General features: G+C 39.3%; 2 protein-coding genes across 4 annotated transcripts; both read right to left on the bottom strand.

The window, feature by feature from the left end:
* Nucleotides 1–1876: 1876 nt before the first annotated feature.
* On the bottom strand, nt 1877–6602 carry LOC111804751 (homeobox protein knotted-1-like 1). Its single transcript, XM_023689532.2, has 5 exons — nt 5375–6602; nt 5161–5271; nt 3732–3885; nt 2364–2617; nt 1877–2272 (listed from the first exon to the last, which is right to left on the bottom strand). Exons 1-5 carry the CDS (start codon nt 5618–5620, stop codon nt 2069–2071), a joined length of 969 nt encoding a protein of 322 aa, XP_023545300.2. The 5' UTR covers nt 5621–6602; the 3' UTR covers nt 1877–2068.
* Nucleotides 6603–10365: 3763 nt separating this feature from the next.
* Nucleotides 10366–14481, bottom strand: LOC111804721 (uncharacterized). 3 transcript variants are annotated; one of them, XM_023689487.2, is made up of 10 exons: nt 14071–14481; nt 13488–13829; nt 12472–12999; nt 12321–12386; nt 12040–12206; nt 11788–11944; nt 11603–11696; nt 11121–11512; nt 10913–11017; nt 10366–10813 (listed from the first exon to the last, which is right to left on the bottom strand). In XM_023689487.2, the coding sequence occupies exons 2-10, from the start codon at nt 13629–13631 to the stop codon at nt 10532–10534; spliced, it is 1935 nt and encodes a 644-aa protein (XP_023545255.2). In that variant the 5' UTR covers nt 13632–13829; nt 14071–14481; the 3' UTR covers nt 10366–10531. The 3 variants fall into 3 exon arrangements, with proteins under 3 accessions (XP_023545255.2, XP_023545256.2, XP_023545254.2); XM_023689488.2 differs by lacking the exon at nt 13488–13829; XM_023689486.2 differs by lacking the exon at nt 14071–14481 and having other exon boundaries at nt 13488–13968.
* Nucleotides 14482–16288: the final 1807 nt, after the last annotated feature.

Raw genomic sequence — 16288 nt, 5'->3', positions numbered from 1 at the left:
TATATATATATATATAAAGATGGACTTGTGTTTTGGCTTATTCTAAAACCTTATCTTCTACCATTTTTTGTTCCAAGAACTCTCGTCTTTTGTTATATGACCGAATCGATGTTTTCATCTTCGTTTCTACTCGATAATCGGAGTTCTAAAAGTTCAGAAGATAGTTTTGAGTTGTCTCAAAATTACCGTTCATAGTTCAAAAACCTAATCTATGTTTTGGTACGAGGATGTTAGGAATCACGACTCTCCACAATGGTATGATATTGTCCACTTTGAGCATATAGTATTCTTCCCTCCCCTGAGGCTTATAGAGCTCTCGAACAGCCTCCCCCTTAATCGAGGCTCGACTCCTTTCTCTAGGAGTATGCCCTAATACCGTAGGAATCACGACTCTCCACAATGATATGATATTGTCTACTTTGAGCATAAACTCTCGTGACTTTACTTTGGGCTTCCCTAAAAGACCTCATACCAATGGAGATAGTATTCCTCGCTTATAAACTCATGATCTTCCACTAAATTGGCCAACGTAGGACTCACTCCCAATAATAATACTCAATAGAGAACAGAGGAAAGAAGAGTTTTTATCGTTTTTTTTAGTCAAATGAGATTTTTGCTCAACTGTTTGATCTTCATTTCTATCGAAAATTAGGGTTTTAGAAATTTAAAAAATAGGTATGAGTTGTCTCAAAATTATGAGAACTTAATCGATGATTCTGAAAGAGGAAATAGGAAAGGAGAGTTATCTGTCTGGTTTGTTTTTTTTTTTTTTTTAAATCAAGTAAAATTTTTACTGGACGTTTTGAACTTCATTTCTGTTCGATAACTAAGGTTTAAAATTTTTAGAAAATAGGTTTAATTTGTTTCAAAATAGGTTTAATTTTGAACTTCATTTCTGTTTGATAACTTGATTGGGGATTTCGAGGTTTCAACACTTTTACAAAGAAATGCTTCGTTCTCCTCCCCAACCGAGGTGGAATCTCATAATTTACCCCATGGAGCCAAAGTCCTCGCTGACGTTACTAGCTAGCACACATCTATTAGAGAGAGGTTTCTACAACCTTATAAATAAGGTTTCATTCCTCTCTCCAATGTGGGATCTCACAGTTCTCACCCTCCTCGGGAGCCCATCATCTTCGCTGACACACCACGGTGTTTGGTCTCACGGTCATGCATGTCCAAGGCGTGTTGTCAATGGCCGCATGACAGATATCTCAGTTTTGCTTGTCCAGGACGTGTTGTCCATGGTTGCATGCTCGTTCCAAACCCCTTTTACATGCTTTTATCTTAGATAAGTCTTTATCATTTCATATTGGGTCAGTATAAGGGTGTATAACCGTTCACCAAAATCGTGCCTACACCTGCAAGGGTTAAAATGCCCCAAAATGTACTATAGGGAGATATGATTAGTTGTCAACTTCCTACCCGATAGTTATATGCAGTAAGCCGTTGTCGTTCCCTTTTTGCTTACATGCCCATATACACAATTTCCAATTTCTCAAATCTTGCTTTCAAAACTCTCTTTCGAAATCTCTCTACCCCGTTTTCTAAAACTTTCTTCTTAAACTAGAGCCAGAGACTCGAGCATACGTCGCAAGGCCGTAGCAACGCAAGAACGAATAGGCTTAACTCACTTGTTGTTGAGAAGTGAGTGTCGCAGAATCGTAAGTCCATTGCCATCAAAGTGCGATTGTGACATCTAACTCTAATACCATTAATAACAGCCTAAGCCTACCGCTAATAGATATTGTCCGTTTTAGCTCATTACATATCCCCATCAGCCTCACGGTTTTAAAACACATCCATTAGGAAAATGTTTTTACACCCTATAAGCAATGTTTCGTTCCTCTCTCCAACCAATGTACCTTGAACATGGTTACTAAATTATCTTCAGTTTCAAGTAACGAGTTTGAAACATACGTGTGCGGAAAGTCGGGTTGTTACAAACACTTTTACGTTCTAATATATTCACGTGTTTCTGTCTAAAGTCAAGAAATTCTAAGTCTACAAAACCAAAGAAAACAAAGGGGAAGAAGAGAAGATAAACTACAGAAGAAGCTAAATCAAATTATATGGCCTGATTCAATCCTTTGATGCATTCCCCGTCCCCGTCCCCGTCCCCGTCCCCGACCCCGGCCCCAGCCCCGTCCATGAGTATGAACCGCATATCTTCGGGCGGCTTCCAATGCCGCTTTCTCTGGTTTATGAACCAGTTATTGATCTGCTTTTGATCCAAACCAGTGATAACAGAGAGTTTTGATTTTTCCTCTTCCTGTCAAACCAATAAACAACAAGATTTCAAAAAAGAGAGACAAAAGTTGATCAAAATGATTGGTTTTTTTTTGTAGAGATTGAAAGATTACTGTAGGATAAGGCCATTTATAATGAGTACTCCACCACTCAAGTAGAGCCATTCTTGCATCCTTTGGCAGCTTCTCCTTCTTCCTCTTCTTCAAGAATTCCTTCTTCAAACTGCTTAGATACCCACTGTACTTCTTTAGCAGCATTTCTTTGAGGTCTTGGTTTGTTTTTCGTGTGCTGAACGGCTCGTGATTCCCTGTCGTTTCTACCTCCCCGTAGCTGCTCGGTTCTTCCTCTGGAGTCCTGGCTACTTCGTCTACAAACACATGGAACAAATGAGGGGAAGTCGACATAAATGACAGTGTGAGATCCCACATCGGTTGGGAGGAGAACGAAACATTCTTTATAAGGGTGTGGAAATCTCTCCGAGCAGATGTGTTTTAAAAACCTTGAGGGGAAGCCCAAAAGGGGAAGCCTAAAAAGGGCAATATCTGCTAGCGGTGGACTTAGGTCGTTACAGATGATATCAGAGCCAGACAGTGGGTGATGTGTTAGTGAGGAGCCCCAAAGGGGGAGCGGACACGCTAGGCCTCAAAGGGGGGTGGATTGTGAGATCCCACGTCGGTTGGGGAGGAGAACGAAATATTGTTTGTAAGGGTGTGGATACCTCTCCCTAAGAGATGTGTTTTAAAAACGTAGGGGGAAGTCCTAGAGGAGAAGCCTAAAGAGGACAATTTCTGCTAGTGGTGGGCTTGGGCCGTTACAAATGGTATAAGAGCTAGACACCGAATAATGTGCAAGCGAGGAGATTGAGCCTTGAAGGGGGTGGATTGTGAGATCCCACATCGATTGGAGAGGAGAATGAAATATTCTTTATAAGGGTGTAAAAATCTCTCCCTAGCAGAAGCGTTTTAAAAATCTTGAGAGGAAACCCGAGAGGGAAAGCCTGAAAGGACAATATCTGCTAGCGGTGGGCTTAAGCTGTTACAAATGGTATTAGAGCCAGACACCGGGCGATGTGCCAACGAGGAGGCTAAGCCCCAAAGGGGTTGGACAGTCTGGGCCCCGAAGGAGGGTGGATTGTGAGATCCCACCTCAATTCGGGAGGAGAACGAAACATTCTTTATAAGAGTGTGAAAACTCCTCCCTAGCATACTCATTTTAAAACCTGGAACGAAAAGCCCAAAGAGGACAATATCTACTAGCGGTTTTCGAGCAAGCCTAAAGAGGATAATATCTGCTAGCTGTGGGCATCGGTCATTACAGTTTATGAGTTTCCACTCTCCGTAGAATCCCCATAAACGAACAACTTTTTCATTAAAGTTCATACAAGATTCGTCATTGCGATAAGGATAAAGATCATAACCCGAACATTGTTGTTCGACAAAAGTAGCAATGTGATTTAAAGCCAAAATGGAAGAAGAACGTACCGTTGATGACGGAGCGAGATTCGGACGTTGCAGTAAAGGATCCTTTACACAGGTTGCTTAGCTCCAATTCAATGTTGGTCAAGAACATGGCTGCTTCATCAAATGGCTTGGATAGCTCATTCTTATATTGATGAAGAACCTCACAGTATGACTCCTTCACATGAATCAATTATCAGATAAAATATTAGAAAGCAAAACAAAAACAGCAGAAAACCGCCATTAGTTTTTGTCAATTAAGCTGTTCTCTATCGAGCTCACCGCTAGTAGATATTGTAAGCTTTGACTCTCGACCTCACGGTTTTAAAACGCTTCTTTTAGGGAGAGATTTTCATACCCTTATAGGAAATACTTCGTTTTCTTCTCCAACCGATGTGGGACCGATGTGGGATCTCACAATCTATCCTCTTGGGACTCAGCGAGCCCGGTGACTGACTCTGATACCATTTGTAACAGCCCAAGTTCACCGCTAGATATTATCTGCTTTGACCCTCGACCTTAAGGTTTTAAAATGTGTCTTCTAGGGAGAGGTTTCCACTCTTATAGGGAATCCTTCGTTCTCCTCTCCAACCAATGCGGGATCTCACAATCCATCTCCCTTGGAGCCTGGTGTCCTCACTAGCACACCGCTCGATGATTGGCTCTGATACAATTTGTAACAATCCAAGCCCATCGCTAGAAGAAGTTGTACACTTTTGACTCTCGGCCTCATGATTTTAAAACGCGTCTTCAAGGGAGAGGTTTCTACACCCGTATAAGGTATGCTTCGTTCTCCTCTCCAACCAATGTGGGATCTCACAATTCATCCCCTTGGGCCAGTGTCCTCACTGGCACCCCACCCACTGATTGGCTCTAACATCATTTGTAACAGTCCAAGCCCATCGCTAGTAGATATTATAAGCTTTGACCCTCAGCCTCACGGTTTTAAAACGCATCTTCTAGACTGAGGTTTCCACACCCTTATAGGAAATGTTTCGTTCCTCTCCCCAACCGATGTGGGATCTCGCAATCCATCTCCCTTGAGCCCCAGTGTCCTTGATAACACACCGCACACCACCCGGTGACTGACTCTGATACCATTTGTAACAGCCCAAACCCACCGCTAGCAGATACTATCCACTATGACCCTCGGCCTCACAATTTTAAAACATGTCTTCTAGGGAGAGGTTTCCACACCCTTACAGGGAATGCTTCGTTTTCCTCTCCAACCAACGAATGGTCAACGTCACCACACACGTAGTTCACCCATCAATAAATAGAGCATTTTCATTCTACAAATCATCTCGAGGCTCGGGATCAAAACGGAATAACCCAAGTTTAGAGACTAAAACAATACGTAAGTTTCACAACTTGGAGATCTAAACTATAAATCATTAAGATTTCCTTGTCAAGAATGATTGAAAAAACAACAAGAAATTGAAGAACAAAGTACCATAAAGTTGTCTAGTTGAGGATCAGCTCCCAACTCAATACAAGATCTAGAAGGATGATTTTCACGGCCAATTTCTTCAAGAAGAGAAGCCACTTGTGGTGGAGCTCCAACCTAGTTCATTTCAAGCACAAAACACTACAAAATTCAAACACAAGACAACCTCAAAAACTGCTAAAAACATCCAAAAACACCTCAAACAAGAAGATTTACAAACTTTTTGGCATTCAATGTAAGCAGAAACCAATTTGGGGTAAAGGGGATGGTTGATAATCTGAGTCTTAATCATGTCAGACATGTTCAAGCCAGTGGTGGGCTCTGCTTCAAGGTGCAGCAGTTCATCATCCACCATTAGAGCTTCATGAATATCACCACAGCTGGTGCTAGCAATGGCTTCACCTCCAAGAACACCATTAGAATATGAGGCCATGACAGGGTTGTTAAGCCTGTAAAACTCATCCATTTCTTCAAATTTCTTCAAACTCCAAAGCTTGGAAGATTGAATTTTCTCTGTCTTAAACTTAAAATCCCTAGAGAGAGAGTGAGGAAAGTTTGGGTTATAAAAAGAAAAAGAAAAAAGATACTGATGTAATAATGATGATACTAAGAAAAAAACATGTTATGAGGCCAGCTAAATTCAAGGGGGGATTCCATTTCTGTCATCATATACTCATTCTAAACTAAAGTGAGTGCATCAAGGCCTCTTTCCATCTAAAAATTAACAAACCCTTTTTGCTCGTTTGGGAAAATTTTCGAGAACAACATTTAAGAACGATGAACATCTCGTAGAATAAGATATCATCTAATAACAGGTCAAATGTTTATCGAAAGATAGTTTTAGACCCTTGTTTAGCCGGTTGAACTCACTTTGTATATAAAAATTTAACGAACCCTTTTACTCATTTGGGAAAGTTTTCGATATTTCTTTCTTCGTTGTTTCTCGTAAGAACAACGTTCAAGAATAAGAGATTATATCATCTCATGACGAGTCAAATGTTCATCAAAAGTAGCACGTAAAAGATAGTGTTAGACCTTTGTTTGGCCGGTTAAACTAGGTGTAGAAATAAAAACAAACCCTTTTGCTCATCGTAAGAAAAACGTTCAAGAACGATGAACAATCCATAGAAAAAGATATTATATCATCTAATGACAAGCAGGCAATGCATTAAAAGATAGTTTTAGATCTTCGTTTGGTCTCTCAAACTCACTTTATATATAAAAACTCAACGAACCCTTTTAGAACGATGAACAATCTATAGAATAAGATATTATATCATCTAATAACAGATCAAATGTTCATCGAAACAATCACGAAACAGAGAAAAAAAACATGTTTTAGACCATTGTTTGGCCTAAAAACTTGCTCAAAAACACAAGTTTCTACAAGATTTTTCAAACATATTGAAAGATATAAGAAAAAAAGAGTAAAGAAATGAGAAAGTTTTTGAGAAATGTGGATGAAAGAACAGGTGATAGAAGGATTTGACAAGGCTAAGCTCTAGCCTGTATTTGTAGAGGTTCTATAGCTCTGTCTCTCCAAGTTTGAAGTGACATTCCTCCAGCTTTCATGATCTGATTGGCTAACTCACTGCTACTATCAACTCCATCTTTAATTTACTGTTCATTTCTCTTTCTTTTTCAATTGTTTTTTGTTTTTCCTTTCCATAAACAACAACAAGAAGGGTTTCCACTCATGGAAAAAAAGAAGACACAAAGATGCTTTGTTTTTGTGTTCACAGCTAGCTGAGCTGAGCTGAGCTGCTGCTGCTGTTGTTTGCTGTTTTGTCTGTCGGTTTCTTGGTTTGGCAGATCCATGAGATAACAACAAATTGCATATTCAATCAAGAACTCTTTTGCTATGTGATAATGAAGCTAAATTTCTTGTAAGTTTGTACTCATTGCATGAAAATGGGATCTTTAGAACAAATAATTTGCTCATATGCACCCAAAACAATTGGCATCTTGAAAGAAGAAGCGAATTATAGTTTTTAATCGATTAGAGTTGGAAAAGATAACGTAATGATCACGAATGATGACTTAGGCTGAAAGCGAACTGTGAGATCTCACATCGGTTGGGGAGGAGAACGAAGTATTCTTTATAAGAGTGTTGAAATCTCTCCCTAGTAAACGCGTTTTAAAAATTTTGAGGGTAAAATCAAATAACATAATATCTGCTAGCGGTTGACTTGAGTTGTTATACGAACAATATCGTTATTATAGTATCGTGAATCTCAACCGTTGTGGATTGGCTTGATCAATCAGTGTCGTGAGTATAGTAAAAGGTTATTACTATAGCTCGAGCACTCGTGGATATCCATCCATGATGATCAATAAGTGTTGTGAGTTGAGTAAAAGGTTCGAGTTTCCTTGATACCCAAATGATGAGGTATCAGGTAGGTTGTCTTGTGCACATAAGCTAGCTCGAAAACTCATGATGCACACTCTTTCATATGAAATATTCGTTTTCATTCGAGCTTCTATCTTAACTTAGAGAAATCAAAAGAGACGCTTGACCCAGATGGCTCGAGACGTCGAGTGAAGTCTCGATCATCTCCAAAAGCAGAGCAGTTAAGTTCGAGTCTCCCGAGGCAAATCTTGGATCTGCTGTTGTTTGTGTTTGCTAAATAAGAAATGAGTCAAAAGTTAGAGATGATTGCTACTTTTTTAGGAGAAAAAGCTTTCATTATCCCAAATTAATTTACTCCAAAATCATACTGTTGAAGATTCCAATCAGGTGCTAATTTATTTTGGTTGTCTGCTAGCTGCCACTAAAGTATCAGTTGGATCTTTGAAGATTACTTGAACATTTAGAGAAAGATTTGTAGTTTATAAGTCAAAAGAGTTCTTCATTCGTAAACGAATGTTTTATCACTAATAATTATATCGATTAAAACCCTGAATTTTTATAGTTTTGAGATCATGTATTATTCGCTTTCGCCCGTTACGTATTGTTGTCAACATCACGATTTTAAAACGGGAGTGCTTCGTTCCACTCTCTAATTGATGTGTGATCTCACAATCCATCCTTCTTAGGGGTGCAACGTCCTTACTAGCACATTGATCGGTGTCTGGATCTATACTATTTGTAACAGCACAAGCCCACTGCTAGTAGATATTGTCTGGTTTGTCCTAAAGAGGACAATACATGCTAACGATGGGCTTGTGCTGTTACAAATGGTATTAGAGCCAGATACGGAGTGGTGTGCTAGTGAGGATGTTGGGCCCTGAAGGGGGGGAGGGAATGGACATTGGACGGTGTGTCAGTGAAGACATTGGGCCTTGAAGGGGGTGGATTGTGGGGATCCCACATTGATTAAAGAGGGAAATGAAACGTTTCTTATAAGGTATAGAAACCTCTTCCTAGTAGACACGTTTTAATATCTTGAAGCTGACGTCGATACGTAACGGGCCGAAGCAGACAATATGTGCTAGCTGTGGGCTTGGACTGTTACAAATGATATTAGAGCTATATACCGGGTGGCATGCCAACGAGAACGTTGGACCCCAAGGGAGATGGATTGTGAGATTCCACATTGGTTGGAGAGGGAAACGAACAGACCAAATTTGATATGAAAGGGAGAGAATTAACACTTGAACTCTCGATGAAGTATAATATTATCAGACAAAACCATCAAAGTTAGGTCAATTGCCGTATTTGGCCGAATCAACCATTTTCACACCAAAAAAATCTTAGTGTTTAATAAACTAATTTTGGAACTAACGTAGGTCATTCTACAACCGAATTATGTTCGAATAAATTTGTACCTTAAGTCGATATACCAGTTACCTTATTCTTCTCGTCAGAAATGCTTTTAAGTTCACCAAATTAGGTGACATTTTAGAAAATTTGAGCTGAGATTCCTACATAGCAATATCGATAACCTTTTAATATGTTCGAGAGTTATAGAAGCGAGACACTTCACAAAACAATTAATTATGACCCGAAAAAATAATTGGATACTTTACACTGAAGATAGTATACCTTTTAAGATGAGCCTACACTGACAACTTCTCATACGGTACGTTTAACTCATGATTTGAAAACCCTGATCAATCTTAGGGTTAATTCATACTTATTTGAATTCTCTTCCGTTCAAATAAATGATAACTTTAGGTTCCCCTAAAGCTATATCGGATTGAACCAAACCAACTTGATCCGACCCGATCCAATCTAATCCAACCCAACTCAACCCTATCTAAACAATTGAGTTAGGTCTATCGGGTTCGATCCAACCTAACCTGATCCGACCCAACCCAATCTAATCGAAAACAATCCAACCCAACTCGATCCAATCTACAAACACCCTAGGGTTAGTCGATCCAAATTCCTTCTAAACTCAACTTAAAGAAAATGGTCCTAAAGGAATGAGGCCCATTAAGTGTGGGAGCCCAAAATAAAAAGGCCCATTAAGGAACAAGCAGACTCAAACAGAATAAATAAATAAATAAAAAAAGACACCTGGCGAGAGGAGAAGAGTTGGGGGCAGTGAGGTAAAGAAGGCGGAAGCGTACGAATAAAGTCAGAGAGGATACGTGGATGACGTAGCGAGATGGGAAGGTCAGCTGTCACATCAACAAACTCGACACGACCGGTGACATTAGAAAGCCCCATCAATTCACACCACTATCTCTCTCTCTCTCTCTCACTCTCTCTCTTTCTCTCTAAATCTCTTTCATTTATTTCTACCATAAATCAATCACTTGCTGACGTGGCAGACAGATCAGACAGCTGCTGACACAGACCACCCCATTTCCTTCTCTCTTATTTTAATATTATTTTCACAAAAAAAGAAGCTTTTTGACACCTCGACAGTATCGCGCGCGATGCGCGGGAGGCCTAGTGGGCCCCACGTCCTTTCTTTTTTCTTTTTCAGGAAATCTTATTTTAATTTTAATTTTAATTTTATTTAATTTGGTCCTTGTGTGGGACCCATAACTAACAGTGAACTAACGTCCTACTCCCTACACATCACATTTTCTTGTCTCTTTCTTTTTGTTTTGTTTTTTTTTTTTTTTTTTTAATTCCAAAATATATTAAATATATATTTGATTTAAATTGACTGAGAGATCGGTCGAGTTGTTGTCAACTTAAGTATAGCACAATTAATTTAAGTATATATTATCGACTAAGAGATCAAAAGTTCAAATGTTCTAAATTCGAAACTGTGTAAGGATCTAAATTTTCATTCTTAAGGATGACCTAGACGATGAAGAGAAACAAAGGATTCAAATTTTACAATCGAAATATGGAAAACCGAACGGATCCCTTTTGTAAATGTGGTAATTCCTACAATTCAAGATACAAAACTGTGTTTACAAACATTTTCTGTTCTTCCAACATGTTTTTACATTTTTTTTTTTTTTGGTCTCATTCTCACACAGATCCATTTCCAGGTCCTCCTAATGTTAAAAACACACCCTGAAGATCATCTCTAAGCTTGACAGGCAATGAAGATGGACTTGGTTTTATGATTGGAACTGGAGGTGGACCTGGTTGAGGTTGCCTCAAGCTCTGAGCTGACTCGGACATCAGAACCATCGGTCGTTGCTGCGAGTTTTTCGACGGTTCTATGTGATTCGAGTACAAAACTGTGTTTGTAGGAAGAGGGGGACTTTCTGTTACAATGCTGGCTGCTCTTGAGAAGACCCCAGGTCCCTGATTCAACACAAGACTTTTCAATATCTTGGAAAAGTTTTCATTTGTTTATCTACTTGAAAGGAGAGGAAGAAAGTTTGAGTTATTGGCAACGCTTACGGGTGCGAACAGGACACCTCTGTATACTTTCCCATTGACAGTAGCAGTCATCAGGAAGCCAGAGTCGAACGCCCCGTCAACTCTTCCACGCACCTCCGATCCAATCTGAAACAAACACGACGTTGAAGTATTAAAAAGTGATAAAGATGTACATGTCAGGAATGTTGCTCTTGATGATATGTTATGGTGTATTATTGAGATAAGCTACCGGGTTTTGAATGAGACCAGTCTCCAAGGACTTGTGTCGTTCGCCCACGACATGGAGAAGCTGCTGCTGTTCGGTCTTTAGTTGATGCTGGTGTCCGAAATATGAAAGCTCTTGCTGTGGAGTGCTTTGGACAACATTTTGGAACTCGGGTTGAGTCCTAGAAATGCTGTACGGTTCGCTAGTTGAGCTATGATTCACACGCTTAAGAAGTCGTAATCCTCCTCCTTGGGAGCTTGTTACTGAATCAGAGACTTTTCGAGCTGGGGTTTGTTCTTGATCGGATTGTGATGGCGATGAATGCTGGGACAGCGACAAAGAATGTTCCTCTTGCTCAGATTCAACCTCCCACACTTTCGGATTCATGGTTCTCCTCCGTTTTGGATGCAACGTCTCTGGAAACGTAATGAAAGCTAGATCGTTCAAGCACATCGAACACGTTTTGTAATCGAGAGTCGACTCGAGAAACTAACACTGAAACTGACCTGACATGAACTGAGCAGCGTGTTTTGTCTCCGATTTCGGTTCATGATCTCCCTTCCTAATCAGGTTTATGTTGTTCCCCATAAGCTTCGTTTTCTGATTCAATGAAAACACCAAATGATATAACAACAACAACTTCACGACAATGCAATAAAAACTTATGTACTTGAGTTGTGTGTTTTCGTACCATGCCGCTCTGATCTTCTCTGAAAGAATTCTTACTCTGATTATTCCAGTGGTTTCCAAAAATTTTGCACATCGAAACATTGTAACGACCATTTGGATGCGCTGCTCCGAGTTGCAAGACCAACAGATCATTGAGAGGTCGTTCATCCTCCCCACACCTACGAATTCCACAAAATAACACAGAAAACAAATGAATCGAGGAACCCGAATCAGGAATGTCGCTCAATGTCTATAAAGTTTAGCGCTAAACTACCCTCCATATATGACGATGTCCGAGTCTGCAACCACAGCTGTGTGAGAAAATCTTCCTTGAGGTTGTTGACCGCACGTTTCGAGCTGAGTCCACGAGCACGTACATAAATCAAGCACCCATGCATCGTTGTAGTATTGTCTATCTCCAACCCCACCTAGGATGTATACCTGCATATAGGAAAGATCAGTCGTGGCCTAAAGCAGCAGATGACACGATCATGAGGTTCTGAATGTTTGTGTTTTCGATTATACAATAATATCAACCGCAGCATAACGACTTGCCTTCGTTGCAATATTAACCGCAGCATGACCTGCCCGAACACCAGGTGAAGATCCTTGAACACACAACTATTGACAAAAAAGATGAAACAGCCATTGAGACAAAGATCATTGCCAATTTCCAAAGCAAAATAGTTGAAAGAAAGATCAATACTCTAGACCAAGTCAGCGAGCGCATGTCGAGCATATCGACGCCCCCTTGATATCTATCTCCACAGTCCCCGCCATAAACTAACAGCTTGTGACCAACTGCTGTAGCAGAATGACTATCCCTAGGAATTGGAACATCACCCCTCACCTCTGTATTCATCCACACCATAGTCTTGAGGTTCAAAATGTGCAGATCATTCAAGTAATTCGATTCGCCCTCTCCACTTCCCCCGAAAATAACCAGTTTGTCATCTCCAATGAGTGTAGCCGTGTGACTTTCTCGTGGTGCTGGTGGATTCCCTTTACATTCAGGTTGTGTCCATTCCTTGGTTCCAAGGTCCAAAATGTGAAGATCATTTACCTTCTTAGAGCCATTTGTACCACCAAAAACTATCATTTGGTTTCCAACAATTACAGCGCCGTGGCTGTCTCTCGGTCCCGGACTGTGTCCCGTCGTTACCATGTTGGTCCAGAGCATGGTATCAAGATTAAGTACAAGAACATCACTGAAATGCAATCCCCCACAGCATCCCTAGATTGGAGTATTGGAAGAACAAATCACAAAAACAGCATAGAAACACATAAAGAAAGCATAAAACATTCACAGGAACATAACTCAAAAGGATTTCCCTCATACACAACATCAGATTTTCTTTTTCTTATATGAATCTTTTTCTTACACATGAGTCTAGACCCAATAATTAATGTAAACAGTGCCAAGCTTAGAGTGTGTGCAAGATGAGAAAATCAAGAGGGTTAGAGGAGAATTTCCCAGCCAGCAGTTTAACTGTGTGTACAAATTTGAGTAACTAAAAACTAAAACCAGAGAAAGATAAGCCTGTTTTTAGTCAAAGATAGCTATTCAGATGAACAGAGAAATAACAGGAACAAAAAAGGGAGAGAGAAAAGAGCAGAGTATCCATTTCCTAGTAGAATTGATGAAGACATACAGCTTAAACAGCTCAGTTGCAGAGTTTCAGACAATCTCAAAGGAAATCAAACGAAGAAAAAAGAACATACCCCAAAAACATAGACATTTCCTTGGTAATAACAAGCAGAATGCCCCCATCGCTCAGAAGGGATAAAGCCCATGACCTTAGGATACAGCCACATTGCTTTCTTCTTAGAAGTTTCTCCTCCTCCTCCTCCCACAGAAGACCTCATTTGGGTTCTCTCTCTAATTCCCTCTCTTTCAGAAGTAAAGCTATTTGGGTATTTTTACTTCAACACAGTGCTTGACATGAAGTAGAAGGCAGAGAGAGGAGAAATAGGGAGTCAAAAGACGACATGAACAAGCCAAGTGATGTATCAACTATCAGAGTCGATAGACATGAAAAGATGGGAGCTTTCAAGTTCAAATCACTGTGGCACCCAACAACAACAACAGAACCTTGTGATGAGAATAACATAAGAAAAGCAAAAAAAAAAGAAAAAAAAAAGAAAAAAGAAACGAAAATGAGACACTTTTTTTTCACTTAGGCATTTTATCAAACACCTAATAGGCACATGAGTCGGGGAGCTGAGTAGACATATATATACACAATAGAATTCAAACACAAGGTGTTAATAACAAGTTAGTGATGTAATGTCATTGAGAAAGTACCTGTAGATAGAGAAAGAGACAGATTTCCATAAAAAAAAAAAAAAAATCATTTTCTTTCAAAAATTGTCTATCTAAAAATGATGAACAAAGTGGAGGGGGAGCATTGGATTATGGGAAATGATGAAGAGGGTGTTTTGGGTTTCGGGGTTCCTTTTTTTTCTCTTCTTTTGTTGAAGAAGAGAGATTAAAAAATGGTCACATGATATGGGGATTGATGGAAATGGGAAAGAAAGCTCTCTCTCTCTCTCTCTAGAAATGAAGAACAGAGATGGGAGAGAGAGAGAAACAAAGAAAGAAACAGAGACAGCATAACCAAAAACTCAATTTTCAAGGCAGCCATTGATGTCGATCTAGAAATGTGTTTTCTCGAGGGTGTTTTTTGGGGGTAAACATGGGGCGTTGGCCTTTGTAACAGAGTAGCCAAGAAATTCTTTTATCTTTCTAGTTTTGGGGAGAGGGATGCTGTTTTGATTGCCTCAAACTCCCACAAGACCCAAACCTCATCGACAATATTTGCTAGTGATGAGCTTAGATTGTTACTGAACTGTGTGCTAGCGAGGACGTTAGGCTCTCAAGGGAGTGGATTGCCAATTATTCTTTACCAGGGGGTGAAAATCTCTCCCTTTCAGATGCGTTTTAAAATTGTGAGGCTGACGGCGATACATAATGGACAAAACGGACAATATTCCTTCCTTTTATACTGAAGGTCAGTTCAGTAGGAGTGAAAATTCTTCTTAACTATCCCGTGTATTAAGATGACACGTCTTACTAGAGACCTTAGAATGTAAGATTCAATTTAAAAGTATTATGAGTTTCTTGACCCCGAAGAACATGGCTCCAAAGACCTAACGTAGACCGATAAAACAACTCAATTTAAAAATGTTATTTTAAGGCATAATTAAAAAAAAAAAAAAAAGGGTTTAATCAAATTTTTAGACTAAAATAATATTAATTCCAAACTTTTAGAAAGAAAGAATCAACTTTTTCACTCATAAAATATTAAAGGAACTCTAAAGCAACTCCTTTTTTATTTTATTTTTTTTATTTTTATAATTAAAAAATATTAAAATTAATCGACAAGGCAATTACGTAATTTGACTTTTTAGGAATCGTCCACGTGTATTTTGTTTTAACTATAATAACGTTAAATCAATAAAGGAAAATTTATTTATTCAATTTCTGTATTTTTATTGCATATTTTATTTTAATTTTTCGATTATTCAGTCCAATAAAATTTAAATTTAAAGATATATATAAATTAATTAAAGAGACGATAAAAAAATTTAAAATAGGAAAATTTTGAAAATAAATAAATAATTCGGAAAAGTTAGGAAAAAGGTGCACGTGCGTACATGGCTGCGGCTATGGTGAGCCTTTGTAGGCTTACGAGGCCAAGTGCTGCGTGACCTCTACGAGCCGCTGCCGCTGCCCAACGGCCAATGCACGCACTTGGGTTCGCAAAGATTTCTACTTCTTGGCTTTTGTGCTTGGGACTTCGAAACTAAAAAGGCATTGTAGTTCCTGCAAGGTTTGATATATCTGGTCTACTTTGACCAATTCAGTTAACTTAGGTTCAAGTCGAGTTTATCGTGTTCACGATTCTAGGCTCTTTTTTGGGATTAAGATTGTTTGTTTGTATGTGATGAATCAATTCGTGAACCGATTGTTTTCCCAAAAATCGATTATGTAATAGTTCAAACTCTGTTTTTTTTAGGTTTTCCCTTCTGGGCTTCCCCTCGACGTCTATTAGGGAGAAGTTTTTACACCGTTATAAGAAATATTTTGTTTTCCTCTCCAACCGACGTGGGATCTCACAATCCACCCCCTTGGGAGCCAGCGTCGTCGTTGGCACACTATCCAGTGTCTAGCCTTGATACCATTTGGTGTGCTAGTGAGGATGTAGGTCCCCTAAGGAGGATGGATTGTGAGACCCCACTTCGGTTGGAGAGAGAGTAAAACATTCAAGGGTGTGAAAACTTCTCTCTAGTAAACATATTTTCTCGGAAGAAAATCCCAAAGAGGACAATATCTACTCGTGGTGAGCTTAATCTATTATAGATTTGATTTTCGTCATAATTTATTCATGAATAAGGTATTCTTTTGATGACAAGAAAATATTTAGGATTAAACACTGAAAGTAAAAGTACCCACATTATTTGCGACTCCCATAAGAAAATAAGGTCTTCCTTCTAACACGTCAATGCATATTCGACATCAA

The sequence above is a fragment of the Cucurbita pepo genome, chromosome 11 (assembly GCF_057944985.1).
Source record: "Cucurbita pepo subsp. pepo isolate OVF chromosome 11, ASM5794498v1, whole genome shotgun sequence".
Taxonomy (NCBI): domain Eukaryota; kingdom Viridiplantae; phylum Streptophyta; class Magnoliopsida; order Cucurbitales; family Cucurbitaceae; genus Cucurbita; species Cucurbita pepo.
The sequence above is the reverse complement of the archived record's forward strand: the minus strand, read 5'-3'. Positions and strand labels throughout refer to the sequence as shown.